At 47.0% G+C, this 17,414-nt stretch overlaps 1 protein-coding gene across 2 annotated transcripts in view; it reads right to left on the bottom strand.

Moving 5' to 3' along the window:
- Positions 1-17,414, bottom strand: part of PRAG1 (PEAK1 related, kinase-activating pseudokinase 1) — a 48,906-nt gene that overhangs the window by 26,445 nt on the left and 5,047 nt on the right. The window contains exons 2-3 of one of the 2 annotated variants that reach the window (XM_055416527.2): positions 16,959-17,378; positions 13,323-15,157 (exon numbers count right to left, since the gene is read on the bottom strand). In XM_055416527.2, coding sequence (XP_055272502.2) covers positions 13,323-15,157; positions 16,959-17,288 — 2,165 coding nt within the window. In that variant the 5' untranslated portion in view covers positions 17,289-17,378. The remainder of the gene's footprint in view (positions 1-13,322; positions 15,158-16,958; positions 17,379-17,414) is intronic. The other variant, XM_055416529.2, reaches the window with a different exon arrangement.

Below are 17,414 nucleotides of genomic sequence, written 5' to 3'. Positions count from 1 at the left end.
GCCCTTTCAGGTAGCTCAGAAAGCACGAACATGTTCAAAAACTCAATACCTTGTTTAAGTTACCAAGAAGGGAAAACAAACTGACTTAGATGCAACTAAATCAAGTCATGCCTTAATCAAAGAATGAGAGCCTCTTACCATCCCAGACTCCAGCCCTCGGTGCTGTGATCATCCGCATGGCCTCCCAGAGCCCAGGGATGGGCCGGGCCGGTGACGGCAGAGTCCTGCGGAGCAGCCCTGAGGATGAAGGGCCAGCTTCAAAGGCGGCCAAGTGTGCCCTGTCAGCCTGCTGTGAACTCACCAGCTCAGAGCTGAGTTTCCCCTCAGTTCCTCTCTGACTTTTCTATAAAATGCACTTCCTGCGAAAGCACAGGAAAATAGGGACGGCTCTGCCTCTGCGACCTGCGGCTTTCAATCTCCAATTGTCCTGTTGGGCTGCACCATCAGAAGTCATTCAAATCCCCTCTCAAATACACTCAATTTCACCCTATTTCATTCTCTACTATTTGGCCAGATCCTAAAGTCAAAATCATTCAACGATTGGAGCTGAAACACTGGGTTAGCTGGTGAATACAAGCACCCCATTTTTATTTATCTTATGCCTGTATGACAAGCAGTGCATTCCCCAATCCTGTCTTTTTTGAATACCATTCTCAGATTGTCCAGTAAATAAATACTGACTGCCTACTCTGTGCCAGGCACTGTGTCAGGTTTTGTGGATACAACAGTAAGGAGAGGTGACACCATCCTTGCTTCAACAACCTGGTAGATAAATATTGATCAATCTCCTCTAAAAATGTATGCAGAGAGCTCAAGCCATAGGCATCAGAAAATATCTGCAGCCTTGGTCATTCTGACTCAAAATCTCTCCAAAATTCTTCTCTCATAATGATGGTCAACCTTCAAGAACCCTACACAGAGCTCGTACAAGTATTCTTGACCTCTGCTGCCATACCGAATCAGCTCTGGTCTCACATAGTAACAGAAACACACCTCCAGATTTTCTCTGATTTCAAATATCGCCCTCACCCCACCCCCGCACCATGTATACATTAGAACAGAAGCCTAGCATTCCGTTTGGAAAAAAATTGTCACCATTTTGGTTAATCAATATCCACTACTTCTGCTTATATATACTCTGCTCCAGTGGGGCTAGTCTCTCATTGTCCCCAAAGAACCCTGCATTCCTGTCCCTGCCCCATCTTGGCGGAGAGGGAAACATTCTCCCTTCCCTTCAAACCTCTTCCATACCCAAGACCTAGCAGCAGCATCACTTACCTACAAACCCTTCCCAAGCGATTTCAGTCTCCTCTGACTGGTCTGTCCGCTCTGGAACTCATACCAAACTGAGTCTGATTCACATCACTGAGCATTTGGTTATAATCCTGGTTAGACGATTCTGTTTCATGTGAAACAGGCTTGTTACCACCACAATTATAAACTGTTTTGAGGAGCTGTGTCCTAGTCAGGACATGCTGGAACACAGAGTCATTATTAAATACTTCTTGATTAAGTTTATCTGCCTCTGTTTCAATAACTGGGAGGCATCTAGGAGGATAAATGTTTCCTTTAAGAAAAGAATCACATTTGCCCGGATACACTTGCCCAGCAAAACTTGCAAAAGGCAGGAACGCTGAGTAAACACCATCCCTCCAGAAAGCTGGACTCAACAGCTGAGGCTTTTTCATATCTACAAAATACCACAGTTCCCAAATATCCTGAATTTATACAATCTAACAAGCTTATAGTTTAAAAAACATTTTTTTTTTTTTCCAAGAGATGGGATGAGAAACTTAGACAGCTAAGCTGGAAAGGTTTTTACTGTTTTTATCCTTAGTGCTCTTTGATGAAGATGCTATGGGAGTTATTCTGCAAAGTGTCTAAGTGCCAAATGAAGGAACTAGTGAATCCAGTCTGCTCTGGCGGCAGGCCTCCCTGCTGACTTATTAGCACATATAAAGATAGGAAATCAGTCTCATTTTGGGTCAGATGACCTTTACAGTCCCCACAGTGCAGGCTTTTTAATTTGCATTTGCAGTTAATGCACTGGTGACTGCTGGGGCACCTCAAGTTGAAAAAAGCCTTTGGTTTAACCCCAAAACGAAAGCACTTTGCATTCAATGGAAATCATTCAAAAACAGGAATAAAGCTATGCTTATTTTTAAAGACAGCGGTATGCGCATGCATGCACGCACACCTGCACCTACATACACATCTTTAGGCTACTAGTTAGCCGGTATAAAAATGGATAAAAACGCTTCAATAGGTTAAATGGAAATTTACAGCCATTTGTCCTAACTATACACAGATATACTTTGGCACTGAGAGACACAAATGGCTTTAAAAAGATGACCTTTCCTGTCTCAGAAAATCGAAGTCTCTTATTTGTGGCCCCCAGTCTGCATGGCTATGTCCTTTCCCAAAGAATTTCTGGTGCAGGAGAGAGGAAGGCAGCAACTACCTAGTGACGGAAGGTTTAAGCCCAGGCTGAGGACAGGAGATCAGCTATGGAAAGCAGGTAAGAGGGTGTAGAAGAACTCGGCGGCTGGACCCCCTCACCTGGTCCACTACACTTGCATCTCCAATCTCACCACCTAAGAACAATGAGTCTCCAACTCCTGGCCTGTTAAGGAAGAAACACTACATGTTCAAGAGCTTGATCATCTGTTCACACAGGGGCAGATGGGAGGAGGTGAAAAGAGGGCAACGAATGACCAATGGAAAGTTAAGACTGAACAACTACAATCCACAGACGGGGCCCTCCCACCAGCTGCCCTGCCCACAGGTCAGCATAGTGTGGAAGAAACCTCTGGAGCCTTTGGGAACAGCAGCAATGAAAGCATTTGAAAAGCTCCCCAGATGAGTTTCACTCTTAAGAGCATGGCCCCCGGGGCATCCAGTGCACAAAATGGAGATAGGACTACTACTTACCTCACTGGGGGGTGGGGGGTGGGCAGTGGTTAGGAGGAGCTGATGACTTAATAAGTGCTAAAGACAGCACCAGGTACAAAGAAAGTACTAGTTATACAGAAAGATGGGTGGATGGATGGATGGATAGATGGGGACAGACAGACAGAAGACTTCAGCAGCCTCCAGCAAATCCAGTATTTTGGTACCTGGATAGAAAATACCTAGATATTTTCTAATAGATAGGCTAGAGATTTCACTTTCATATTTTAAAGAGACCCAAAGATGAAACAAACATCTCCCATCTGACTCCTGCACTAGGTAGCCCACTGCTTCTCTAGGAAAGCACACAACCATGCAGACTGGTAGCACGATGAACTCAAACTTCCTGACAGCTAGCTCTTGTGGCTCCCGGGCCATCCTTTCACGGGACCTCCCATTCTCCAGAGCAGCTATTCCAACCTTTCATCCCATTACTTGGTATTCTTAGCCACTATCTTCACCTCTCTCAAGTAAACCTGGGTTTGCTCCAACTCCCAGCTACTACAAACAATATTGTACCAATCTTCATTGTGTTTTACTCGAAGGCATCACTTAGGAATGGAGAGGGCCCAGCGTATTCTTATATTTTATTTTCCTGGGTAATTCATTTTAGCTTCCCTTACACCTAGACCTCAACAGTTAGTGATTAAATGACTATCAGAAGCAGGAGGAAGGGCAGATAAACGCTGAAGGAGGCAAAGGAAAAGGATTGAGGGGTTGGATTTAGAATTTACTATTTACTGTGCAGACAATTCCCTGTGTCAAGCTCTGGAGAGGACACAGATATCAAGGAGGCATTTTGAAAGATCTAAAGGGAAGTCACCAAGTAAGTATAACAGATCAGCAAATATTCCTGTCTGGGTTTTCTTCCACTTTCTCCAAGGGAGACGTGTTCTGTCCTCATGTTGAATATTTTCATAAAAAAAGATGACCTCACTTACCACCAGTCAAAAAGACTTGGAAAAATTATAAGTAAGTAATTATGAAAACAATAGTTTTCCATTTCTAAAATATAAATTTATATCATCATATTTAACATTAATATTAATTTATATAATATTAATATTATATATTTAATATTTCCAATTTCAAACTACTCCTCCAGAAGATTCTGACATATACCTCCTGCCTCGACTCCCTTACCCCAACCACCTGGGGAACAGAAAGTCAGTGCTACAAGTTAAAGAGGGTGAGGCTAACATTCCTTGGTTAATATGATTCAAGGAACGAAAACATAAATTTAAGGTCTTTAAAGAGAAATAATGTTATATATTGGATACTAGAATTAATGTAACTGTTTACTAAAATACAAACTTCCAAAAATTCATGGAATATTCATAATCACTCATTATAATTCACAAAATATTCAGTCACTCATTAAAAGTCAGAAAATATTCATAATCACTCATTAAGAGGAAACAAAACATTTTGGCACAAAATGGAGGTTGTAATCAGAAGACCCTCTTCTGCAAACACTTCGCTTAGGGCTACATGGGCTAGACGGACCGCAGATCCTTTCCCAGGTGTGGAACTTTCAAATTAGTACAGTGAAGTGTTAAGTTGCTCAGTCATGTCCGACTCTTTGTGACCCCATGGATTGTAGCCCACCGGGCCCCTCTGTCCATGGGATTTCCCAGGCAAGAATATTAGAGTGGGCTGCCATTTCCTTCTCCAGGGGATCTTCCCAACCCAGGTATCAAACCTGGGTCTCCTGCATTGTAGGCAGATTCTTTACCATCTGATAGGAAACAGTTATTGATCCCCAATGATTTTGCAATTACTGATGGTAAATTTTGGATTCTTAAGCTGGACTGGCAAACAGCTGGCACCTGTGGCTGTATACTACTCCTCCCTCCCATAACCAGACAGTATTGATGGAGTATGGCAAGTTCTCACAGTTTTCCATGTGAAACTCCAGAATGCTACTCCAACTGATGGTAGCTGGTGTGGAGGATGCAACCTAATTGCCATGGTGGTGCAAGAACATGCAGTCACAAAACCCTCCTTTTGATCACACATTCATAAGGATTATTTTAAGTGGCCTCCCCACTATGACTGATTTTAAAATTCCAAAGATTCTTCTTCCCTTTCTTCCTAATCTTCAAAGTCTTATTACTACTTAATGTGTCAATTTATCTCAACTATTCTTGTCTTTATCCAGGGTATCTGAATTTTCATTCATTTTGACTGTCTACGGAGCTCCTGGAATCAGGAGCCATTGTGAAGGGACATATAGTGGAAACACAGCCAATCATTTGCCTAAAAGACAAGTTTTAAACTTTGGGAAAATTTTTTATAGCACATGTATAAATGGGCATGAAATGGCTAAAACCAAACTGCCAGGAAGTCACGGGGATCATCTAGTAGAGATAGATACTAAAATTAACTGAAGAGTAAAATATCTGAGTAAGAAGGGAAGGGTTTTCTGGGTTTTTTTAAAGCAGTCTTTAATCTGGAAGTTCCCCTTTTCCCCCGGCGAAGGACACTTGTTTACATGTCAGACTGTTAGAAAAGTACAGAGAATAAATGTCCAGAGTACCAGACAAAAGCTGATGGAAGTAGAGGATTTTACAGAGCTGTATGGGGACAGAACAAACACCCTTAAATGCCCAACATTTTTAGGGATCTGCCCAAAAGCCAGTAGAAAGAAACAAGTGAGCGATTTTAGCACAGAGGCTGAAGACGCTGCTCTTAAAAGGAAAATTATTAGTTGGAGAAATGGTTGCTAATGATTCTTTGAAGTTGGTCTATCTACCCTGGTAAGGGAAATGCAAGTCTTCTTGTGAGCACATTGATGCTAATCAACCAGCAAATTTCCTGCACTACTAATAGAGAAAACTTCTCAGCAATTGGTGAGTTCCACACCTCAAAGGTAGGCTGGCTATTCTAGGAACAAAGTGCTTTTGATCACGTGATGGCAGAGGGGGCTTGATCATGCGGCCCATGCCTGTATCTCCCAACCCACTTCAGAAAGCATGGAAAATCTACTCTCAGAAAAATGAAACCACACCCTAGAATTCCTTGCAATTTATGGGTGGGGAAAAAAGTCCTTAGGTGATTACTGCCTGAAAAGAACATTCTTGTGGCAAGAGAGGGCTGGGCTCCAAACACCTGCTCAGCTTTTAAAAAAAAAAAAAGCAAATGTACAATCGTTGGAGAGTAATTAATCCATGAAAGGGTGCATTGTGCTCTCATAGTGTTTGCCCACCTTGAAGTATTAATAGCATTAATAATTATTAACTTCAGTTTCTTTAACTCAAGCCACAGAATTATAATGGGGTGCCCAGTGAAAAATAAGGCCAAGATCTGTAGTTCCTTCTGGCCTTTCAGTTCAGTTCAGTTCAGTCACTCAGTCGTGTCCGACTCTTTGCGTTTATTCCCCCCTAATTCAATAATCTTTTATTGAATACCTACTGTCTTAAGGCATCCTATGGAAAAGTCAAAGAAAGTATATAAAATGTTTCCTGTACTCTCAAGAGTTTACAAGCTCTTAGAAAGATATGACTTATGAATGAAGTTTAATTCAAAACACTGTGTTAACTGCCAAAAGAGAGGCAAGAACAGAGCACGGGGGCAATCTGAAACTTGGGTATCAGAAAGACACTTTGATATAAGTATTTAATGATGCTACTTGCGCCTTTCTCAGTATTTGTGTGCAAAACATAGAGTTAGGTGCTTCTGGCCAAAATGAAATAAATAGGGTATGGCCTCTGCCTACTACTGTCAACTGAATAAAAGTTTGAGCATCTACATATGCCAGGCATTAAACAGGATATTCTGAAATTATAGATGGCTAAGCATCACTGGGCTGGAAGATGCACAAGCTAGACTCAAGATTGTCAGGAGAAATATCAATAACCTCAGATATGCAGATGACACCACCCTTATGGCAGAAAGTGAAGAGGAACTCAAAAGCCTCTTGATGAAAGTGAAAGAGGAGAGTGAAAAGGTTGGCTTAAAGCTCAACATTCAGAAAACATCTGGTCCCATCACTTCATGGGAAATAGATGGGGAAACAGTGGAAACAGTGTCAGACTTTATTTTTGGGGGCTCCAAAATCATTGCAGATGCTGATTGCAGCCATGAAATGAGAAGACACTTACTCCTTGGAAGTAAAGTTATGACCAACCTAGATAGCATATTAAAAAGCAGACATTACTTTGCCAACAAAGGCTAGTCAAGGCTATGGTTTTTCCCGTGGTCATGTATGGATGTGAGAGTTGGACTGTGAAGAAAGCTGATCACCGAAGAATTGATGCTTTTGAACTGTGGTGCTGGAGAAGACTCTTGCGAGTCCCTTGGACTGCAAGGAGATCCAACCAGTCCATTCTAAAGGAGATCAATCCTGGGTGTTCATTGGAGGGACTGATGCTAAAGCTGAAACTGCAATACTTTGGCCACCTCATGCGACGAGTTGACTCACTGGAAAAGACTCTGATGCTGGGAGGGATTGGGGGCAGGAGGAGACGGGGACGACAGAGAATGAGATGGCTGGATGGCATCACCGACTCTATGGACATGAGTTTGAGTGAACTCCGGGAGTTGGTGATGGACAGGGAAGCCTGGCGTGCTGCGGTTCATGGGGTCGCGGAGAGTCGGACACGACTGAGCGACTGAACTGACTGACTAACTGAAGCAAGTCTTTTACCTTCAAGGAACATTTTTTTTTTTTTTTTAATTGATGGCTAGCTACATGCCTGGACTAAGTGTGATTTGTATTACGTCAAAAGACCTTAAAGGAAGGATTGTTATTTCATTACTCCTGGACCCCAAGCTGAGCTTACCTTGGTTTTACTGGGCAGGACAAGAAATTCAGTGAGAATCCAGATGCTGTATAACCAGTCTCAACAAAAGCAATCAAAGCAGGAGTGAACTTTGGCGGTCCTTCTGCACATCTGCTGATTTAATTCCTACCAAGTCAACCCTCAGGGGCCTTAAGGGGTGGAACCCCAGTAACTGACTTTTTTTAGCACCTTGCACAGAAAGTGGGCAATTAGTAGATATCTGATGAATTAAAGAATCTCTAATCCCTAAGCCTTCACCATGGATGCCTTCTCAAAAATGGAGAGAATGTTGTAAATATTTTATATATGCTACTGTTCCACTTAGTGATTAAAAAAATTACAGAATAAGATAGGAATCAATGTTAGTTCTCCCTGCTTCAGCATCACTAGATGTCCCAAGTCAGATTCTACCCACAAACTCATGGGAAGAAGCCAACTATAAATTTCCTGGCACGGAGCAGGATATAAAACTGTGTTGTTGATATGTGTACTTTGTTTGCCAAACTTTGTGTGTGTATGTGGGTGGGGGGGGGTGGTTTCTCCCCTGAAGTACGCCCAGTATTTGGTCTTTACCGAATCAACTCAATCTCCAGCAGACTTATTTCAGTTTTGTCAAAAAGATAAACATAGAGAAGATTCCGGAAGCATGTATAATGCTTTCTGACACAAACTGTGATTTTCAAAACGCCACTGAGAAAAGCATGTTATACATGAAGATTGTGGGATTTCCTGGTCAATTGTTGCCATCCCATCACAATCCACTACAGTAAGAGGTGCCTCAAGAATATAGAACAGTCTTTGGGACTCTGTAGGAGAGGGTGAAGGTGGGATGATTTGGGAGAACGGCATTGAAACATGTATGTTGTCACATGTGAAACGAATCACCAGTTCAGGGTCGATGCATGTTACAGGATGCTCGGGGCTGGTGTGTGGGGATGACCCAGAGGGAGGATAAAGGGAGGAGGGAGGTTGGAGGGGGGTTCAGGAAGGGGAACTCATTTACACCGGGGCGGATTCATGTCAATGTATGACAAAACCAACCAATATAATATTGTAAAATAATTAGCCTCCAATAAAATAAATAAATAAACGTAGAGAGGCTGAGCTAAAAAAAAAAAATAAAGCACTTGAAAGGTTTTTTTTTTGCATGTGGCCCATTTTTAAAGTCTTTATTGAATTTGTTACCGTATTGCTTCTGTTTAACGTTTTGGCATTTTGGCCACAAGGCATATGGGATATTAGTGCCCTGACCAGGGATCGAACATGCACCTCCTGCTTTGGAAGGGGAAATCTTAACCACTGGACTGCCAGGGAAGCCCCTAGAGATTTAATCAGATTGGATATAGGATCTAGAGACAGTGAGCCATCTCACTCATCCAATTGCAATCCTCGAAGTCACGTTAAAAGAGCGTGTGATTGAGAGATCATACAATGAAGTTCTTTTGGTTCCTCTGGGGAGCAATGTGGCCATTTTCGTGTGCAGAAAAGAACTCCATCTCTGACACCATCACCACCTGTCTGCTGAGAAGCCATGTCAGAAGGATGAGAATTAAGAATGAACAAAAGCTTAGGACACACTCAATCTCTGCTCCCCAGAATCCTTGCAGAGGAGGAGGAGAACTTAGTATAAGTATTAGGTTAAAATTATAAGCATGAGTGATAACTTTAAAACAAAGTCATCTCTCGCTTTCTTGGGGAAATATTTCTTTCTTTTTGATTAGTCTCATCTGGGGCCAGATCATCTGGAAACTAAAACCATATAAACCTGTCTTATTTCTCATTCACCTGTTGTCCTCTAATTCTACCTCTGAGTTCAGCTCTAACAGCCTAATTCCTATTTTGGGTTTTCTTTGTGAGATGCCTATTTGGCACGAATCAGAAGATTTTCCCTTAACTGACCTTGTCACTGAAAAGCCATAAGTCATTTAAAACCAGGTTTGCATCTGTGAGGAAATAAAAGGCAGAAATAAATTTGATTTTTTTCACATCTTAATTACTCCCCCAGGCACTGGCTGCTCTCATTGAACTGCCTGGTCTCAAACGTGACATTTAAACTAAGAAGTGCACATCTCTTTCCTGTGGATTTTTGTTTTCTAACCAGCAGTATTTGTTGCTCCTTACCTTCTAAGTCTGCCCTAAATTGGAGCAGGGGTGACCCACAGACTCAGTGGGATTGGTCAGGTTGAGCAGGTGTGAGCTTACACAGGTAGGAGGCTGCCTTGGCAGCAGCAGGGAAAGGACCCAGATCGCCTCACCTGCCCGGGAGGAAGGCTGAACATGTACCTGAACACCTCTACATGGCTTTCAGGGAGTACTGGGAATCTTCATCCTACATGGCATAGCAGCAAGAGTTTTCTCAGGAACCCTGATGGGAGTTTGCAGAGGCCAGTATCTCAGAAAACAGAAAAGCTACTGCCAAACATTCAAAACAAGACCACAGGAAAGCCAGGTCACTCTCAACATCTATTTTTCTCCCCTCTGAGTCAGTCAGTTTTGTAAAATGGGACCATAGGAAAGCCAGCATATGATTTCTTTGTTCTATAGTGGCCCGAGAAAGCACTCACTTACCTGCTTAAGTGCCTGTCAGTAAAAAGTAACACTACCCTGCATGGAACAGCCCCTCTCTTTGGAGTCCTGAGTGGACCTCATACCCATCATGACAGCTGTTATCTTTGTTCACAGGTGAGGTTGAGCCGTAGAAATAAAACCCATTGAACAGATGACCCATGTGAAGAAATGAAGTTAACCTTGGATGTTGCTCAAAGACCTTCCAACATTTTCCCATCTTGGAAAATGGACATCAGCCTGTCACAGCCACCAGTGTGGTGCTGGATCAACCATGGGCTATACTCTGGTCAATACTCTGATTTGCCATCACCCAGACCGACTAGGTTTGAAGGCTGTGGGTTCCTGGCACCCACCTCAGTAAGTACAGCACCAAGCTCCAGAATCAAAAGTCAGTTTATGGTCAGTTTATGGTATGGATGTGAGAGTTGGACTACAAAGAAAGCTGACCACTGAAGAATTGATGCTTTTGAACTGTGGTGTTGGAGAAGACTCTTGAGAGTCCCTTGGACAGCAAGGAGATCCAACCAGTCCATCCTAAAGGAAATCAGTCCTGAATATTCATTGGAAGGACTGATGCTGAAGCTGAAACTCCAATACTTTGGCCACCTGATGCAAACAGCTGACTCACTGGAAAACACCCTGGTGCTGGAAAAGATTGAAGGCAGGAGGAGAAGGGGACGACAGAGGATGAGATGGTTGGATGGCATCACCGACTCAATGGACACGAGTTTGAGTGAACTCCAGGAGTTGGTGATGGACAGGGAGGCCTGGCGTGCTGCGATTCATGGGGTCAGAAAGAGTTGGACACGACTGAGCGACTGAACTGAACTGAGTTGATGGTCCTTAGCCTGCCCTCTTATATCCTCATGGGAGGATGCGCTATGATTCAAAAGAGAATGCTAGTAATGCTTGAAAAATTCCCCAAATGAATATATATATACTACTTCAATTTATTTTAAATAGTACCAGATGCTCCTTCCTTTTTTTCTGTGTTCTCTTAAGCCAGTTAATTTTATTTCCTAGATTTTTCTCCCCGAAGTTCTGAAAATAAAAACTTTTTTAAAAAGAGCTGGCACCTAGAACCTCTGAGATTCCCACCTGGTGTGAATTGTACATAACCCAATGGTTTTAACAAACTGGCCTCCAAAACTCTGATCTCACCCTAGATGCTAACGAAGGATTCTACTTGAGTCACATGGCTATGGTGACTGGTGTTATTCCAAACCCTGTGATTCTTACCCAAGAAAGTTTCGGTTCCTTCTCCAAGGCTCAGGTGGGGTTCCTTGGATCAGGCCAGTCCCATTTCTATAAGGTGTGGTATCCCTGCTACTGTGGACAGCTCGGGGTGGCTATTGCCTACAGAATTAATCTCTGCATTAGAATCTGCTCATCCACTTGAGCCTTTCAGCAACAGGGTGTTACAAACGCACTGTCGTTAGTAGCCCATTGTGGAGAGTAACTTGAAGCTGCTCTGGCACAGTGAGCGGCTTGCTTGAGGTCACAACACGTAGGTGAGACAGACGCAACATGAACTCAGTTTTCTGGCTCCAAAGCCCGTGCCTCCCACTAAGCCCTCCAGGCCTGAGGCAGACAGACATGATGCCCATGTTTTATTTGAATGCCCTGCCCACTCCTCCATACACTGATGCGTCTAAGGAGTTTGGAAGCACAAACTTCGGAGGCAGCATGCCAAGTATGCCATGTGACCCTGGCACAGGTTACTCAGCTGTCTCTCTGTTTTGTCATCCATAATTGAGGGTGGTAATTCCTGCTTCCTAGATCTGCTCTGAGCATCAAATGAGTTAATATGTCTAAGTCCCTTAGCTCCATGCCTGGCCCAGAGTAAGTGCCCTATAAAGTGGGAGATCTTCTGAGCTGAGGAACCCGGCGTTCAGTCACTGAGCAAAGACCGTAGCTCAGAGTCTGTGCTCATCCAAAGATCTGGAGGATGGCTATCTACTACACATGGCACGAGGCCAACTCAGCACCAGCACAAAGCAGCGGTCCCAGAAAAAGCCCATATTAGGACGCATCACAGCCAGAGACGCCTTGATGTTCAAAGCCAAGTAGCACAGCTGCTTCCCTCTGTGGTCAATTCCCTGCTTCTGACATCAACCTGGAGACACATGAGCTGAAACAGAACCACTGGAGATGACACGACTAAAGAAAGTGTTCGAAAGGGCTGTCATCTTTTGAAAAATAGCAGGCTGTTCCTTTCCCTGAGAGGAATCGGTTTTGCTCTAATTGAGGGCCATCCCCCACTTCCCCCTCCCCGCCTCTGAATCTAAATTCCATGCACAACTCAATACTTCAAAAAAAAGGCATTTATTTTTCTCAGGCCTTTGAGAGGAACTTTAAACTGGCAGGAGAAAACAGTGAGAAAGCTGTGAGTTTCAGCATGCTACCGTGAAACTATATATATGTATTTTTTTCTTTAAAAACCCACATCTGAGAGTTCTAAAACATGTGCAGTACCTCCTAGAACCTGCTTTTGCCCCCAAAGTCTGATCACTATCATGGTTACAATTTATGGAGCACATTGGCATTGCTCCTTCGCCTACCCATCTCTTTGCCTCGCAAGATTCTGCAGCACAGCCTCCTGGAGCCTGCTTCTCCATGTTTAAATCAATCAGGAACTTTAGGATTTGGGTGAGAGGAAGCCGGCTGAAGATACTTCAGAGAGATGGAGAAAACAAGGGCACCCAATGATAACAGGATGGGCACCAGCCAAGAGTGACAGCTTCTCAGTGCTTCTCAGAAGGGTGCCTTCCCAACAGCCAATCCCAAGCAGGGCACTGCTCCTAGGTTTGTGTGCTGAGCACCGAGGAGAAATTTACACAAAGGCACACGTGCCCACAGGCCGACACAGGTGTCCTGCGTCAGGACACCAATCCTTGGCCTGATGTCTTCGTGCAGGCAGCAAAGACCTCGGTTTCTGGAAGATGCCTCCGTTTTGCTGGACGAACACCCCCTCCAGGCCCACCCTGACACCAAGTTGCACGCACACACAGTCGTACTTACCGTGACTTTGGAGGTGGCGGGGGAGGCGAGAATGCCTCAATCCCACTTCTGTCTTTGGGGAACTCAAAGGCAAATGAGGCCGACTTGCTCATCCCAGTCCCAGCTTTGCTGTTCTGCCCAGAGGAGCCGTCTGTGGGGCGAAGACGGTGCCAGGCGGAGGAGCTGGCCGGGTCCGAGGGGCCATTTTCCACATCTCTCCCCCAACTTTGACTCATCAAGTCCTGCTCCACCTCATCCTCCTCCTCGATCCGGCACTGGCGACTCCAGGCACCGGCCTGGGGCCGGGGCCGCCTCTGCTCCAAGGCTGACGTGCTGGTGGCAGGCGGGGGGCCCCTGGCAGAGTCACTAGTTGGGATGCCGTTGGCCCGGCAGGAAGGAGTGGGGTCAGTGGGGCCCCTGGATGGAGGCTGGGGCCCAGGGACGCCTGAGTTCCCTTCACTGAGGTCGGACAGCGGGGAGGCGGAGGGGGACACTGGGGACCCTCCAGGGCTGCTCCTGGACATCTTGGGGGGGATGGCAGGTCTCCCCTTGGCCATGGTCTCGCTGGCACCGCGATGCCGGCTCTCCCTGGAGCCGAGCCCCTGCCCAGCTGAAGGCTCCTCTCTGCCTGCCTCAGGAGCCTGCTGGCTCGGGGGCCCGCGTGGCCACTGCACCCCCACCGAGGAGTCAGGGCTGCTCAGGTAGATTGTTCGGTGGTCCTCTTCTGGGTGGGCTGCCATGACTGTGATGGTGGCCGCCATCTGGGGGGCCGCATCCGGGCCTTCCCTGTCCTGGCCCCAGCCAGATGCGGTTTTCTGAACCCAGGTGTTAACCGTCCGCACCTGGGCTTGGCCTGGGGTGCCTGCCCCCTGTCCTGCCTTGGCCTGCGGCCTGGAAGGCACTGGAACAGCCTTCTTCCTTTTGGTACTCTCAGCATAGATGGGTTCAGGCTGTGCAGCCTCCCTGGAGTGGGCTGGGGGCTGGGGCTCCCCAGTCTGCCCAAGGCACCTGCTGGAGGCCACGCCGTGGCAGCCAGAGTCCTGCTGCTTCCCTGGCCCAGGCTCCTTCCTGAGGGAGCAGTAATCTCTCTCAGGATGGGGGACCAGGGGGCTGCTGGCACGGCTGTTGGCGCTCCCGCAGGAGAGGCCATCCGAAGAGCTGGCAGCCTCTGAAGCGAGGGACTGCTTCTTGGGGCCCAGGCGGGGCGGGCTCTCGGTTGGGCCCTGACTGCAGCAGTCCCTGGGGAAATTCAAAGCCCGCTTCTCCTCCTCAGGTGGCCTGGCACACACCCGCGGCTCCCAGCAGGCTGCCGAGCAGTCCCTGCCACCCTGTCTGTGTTGGGAACAGCCAGCCCGGGCGGCGTCCTCCGCGCCTGGGCTCCCGGGGCAGCAGTCCAGGATGGAGCAGTATTCTCCCCCTTCGCTGTCCCCCGAGGGCGAGCACCTCTGATCGCTGTCATCCTCCGAGGGCAGGGACTCCCGCAGGGGCTGAGCAGATGGGTAGGGCCCCAGGCCCTTGTGGCAGCCGGAAGTCATCCCGGAGAAGGCGGCCAGCTTCTGGCGGAAGCTCTCCTGTGGGGAGTTTAGCTCTTGGTAGGGGATCACTGGTTTATCATCTCGTCCAAGTTTCTCATCGGGGAAGCTCACTGGGTGGAAGGTGGCACTCCGGTCCCCTCGGGGCTCTAGGCTGTGCAGGCCAACCATGGCATAGGCAGGGGGGCTGCGGGGGTGACCCCCGTCTGTGGGACCCGAGGGCCCAGCAGGCTTCTGGACGCCTCGGAAGCTGCCCAGATAAACTATTGGCACGTCTTCCTGCTTCGGAATGGGGAGCTTGCCAGGGGCTCGTCTCCAGATGACCTACACAGCCCCAAGGTTAAAAGACTTACATTAGACCTTGCCAGAGAAAAAAGGAAGAGAGAAAGTGAGAGGGCAGGGCCATGACACTGGAAACCGTCTTCCGAGCCACAGTGAAGGAGCTAGGCTGCCCGCCTACCCTCTGATCTCCCCACAGCCTTCTCATCATCGCGAGGCTCCCCTGGAGCCGGCAGTCTTCCCAGACACTGAGCTTCCCGCCCATGTCTGTTATTCTTCTGGCTGAGGGGAAAAACGCTAAAGAAGAACATTTTGCCTTTTCCCTCAAAACTGCTAGATGAGATGAATTCTCCCATGGGCTTTGACAATAAGAGTTTGGAGTTTTAATTTTTGCTTAGTGTTCATTAGTTTTTCGATAAAGGTTTCATGGTAGGAAGAAAACAAAGCCATAAGGCTTTTAAAAACACCTTGAGTTGGGGGTGGGATTAGAGGGCAGGAGGGTGAGGGGCACCTTCTGAGCTGGGCCCTGGTTCCCTTGCATCACTCACTCTGAGCCACAATCCTTCTCCCAATGAGAGGCAGTGACCTCAGCCCAAACCTGCATAAGTGGCTGGACTAGTTGAGCCTGAGACAGTGATGTAGGCTAGTCATTCCCATCACAGAAATCACAGTCCCCTCCTCCTTCCCTTCTAAAATCTCCCCTACCCCCACTTTCAAAGAAGCCTCAAGGCAGGGCTGGCCTCTGGCTCCTTTCCAAGATGATCCAAACTAGAAAGAGTTCCTGGTTTACATCTGTGAAGGTTGAAGGTACCGAGAAAGGCCTGGGGAGTGAGTGTAACCAGCTTCTGGAAAATGGAGCAGCTTTGCAGGGGACTTGAAGTGAAGAGCAACCCCAGGAGGTAGCTTGCCTCATTCCAGCCTCCCTTGATTTAAAACTGACTTTTGATTTCACATAAGCTCACAAAGCCTTCCTGACCCACTCACCGTGACAGTTTAAGAAAACTAGAACAGGTAAAGACGTTACAAGAAGTCCTAAGAATATGTTTTAGACATGCAGCTTCTTAGAAGACAGGTCTAGGGGCAGCAGGCTTCACGTGCCCTCTAAATAATTAGACCTTGGTCAGGGTCAACGGCGGGGTGGGGGGTGGGGGAGTTGAGAGGGGGATGAGCAGAATGGTCTACTCTCTAAGGATGTAATTGTCTTTAGTAATCCCAGATCAAAGGTGGAAAAATCCAAGCTTCCAAATTGGAAATATGAACACTGGCTGGGAATCGGATGATATCACAGAATTACTGATGACATTTTTAGGTGTGGTAATGATATTTTGTATAAAGACTGAATTTTTTAAGGAGGTACAATCATGATGCAGTATCTGGGGTTTGCTTGAGGGGAAAGCAGGGGAAGGAAGAGTCGGGGCAGGGATACAGATGGAAGGAGAGTGATCATGCGTTGGTGACTGTTCAAGCTCTTGGGGCAGGGTGGTGGAAGCATGGGGTTTGTTAAGCAATTCTTGCTAGTTTCGTATATATTTAAGATGATCTCAAAAAAACAATTTATTTTTAACTTTTTAGAAAAATGCTTCATTTTAGTGGGTGTGTCCTGATACAATCTCCAAATAAACTCGGAGGGACTGCATTCAGGTTCTTGGCCTGAAGGGACCGAAAGAAAGGAGAGCAGAGAGAAGAGAGGGCAGCAGTCAGGAAAGAGCAGTCTCGGGCGAGCTGCCCGGGAAGCCATCCTGCAGGAGTCCTGCTGGGACAGCTCACCCTGGCTGCCCGCCAGTCACCGCGGCCTTACAACAGGAGCAGCCCCTGTAAAAATACCACGGGGCTGAGTCAGCCTCACCTGTGCGACGTCGGCACTCACGCCGGCCTCTGTCCACCCATCGGAGGCCTCAGAGCTCATCATGGTGGGCTTCACGGCGATGGTGGGCTTGGAGTAGGGCGAGCCGCTCAGGCCGTCATCTTCTGGGCGGCCGCTCTCCGGCCTGGGGGGCAGGCGAGGCGGAGGGGGCAGGCAGCCGACTCGGGTCTGGGGGCGGCCAGGCACCAGCTGATGGTCGCTGCGCAGGCAGAAGCAGTTTTTGCAGGACCCGGGCTTCCAGATGTGCTCCACAAAGTCGCTGCACGCAGACATCTTCAGGCTCTTGGGGTTCAGTGGAATGGTCTCGAGCATCTTGAGCAGCGGACGGGGTGCTGGTTCATCTTGCACTCGGCTTGCTGGTGTGGTCTCCAGGAAGGTAGAAGGGGCTCACTGGGCGGCTTCCTGGAAAAGCAGAACACTTGCCTGATCAGCGATTTC

Source organism: Moschus berezovskii, chromosome 26, assembly GCF_049115385.1.
Source record: "Moschus berezovskii isolate FMDL1 chromosome 26, NW_MosBer_1.0, whole genome shotgun sequence".
Lineage (NCBI taxonomy): Eukaryota > Metazoa > Chordata > Mammalia > Artiodactyla > Moschidae > Moschus > Moschus berezovskii.
This window is presented reverse-complemented; position numbering and strand designations above follow the sequence as displayed.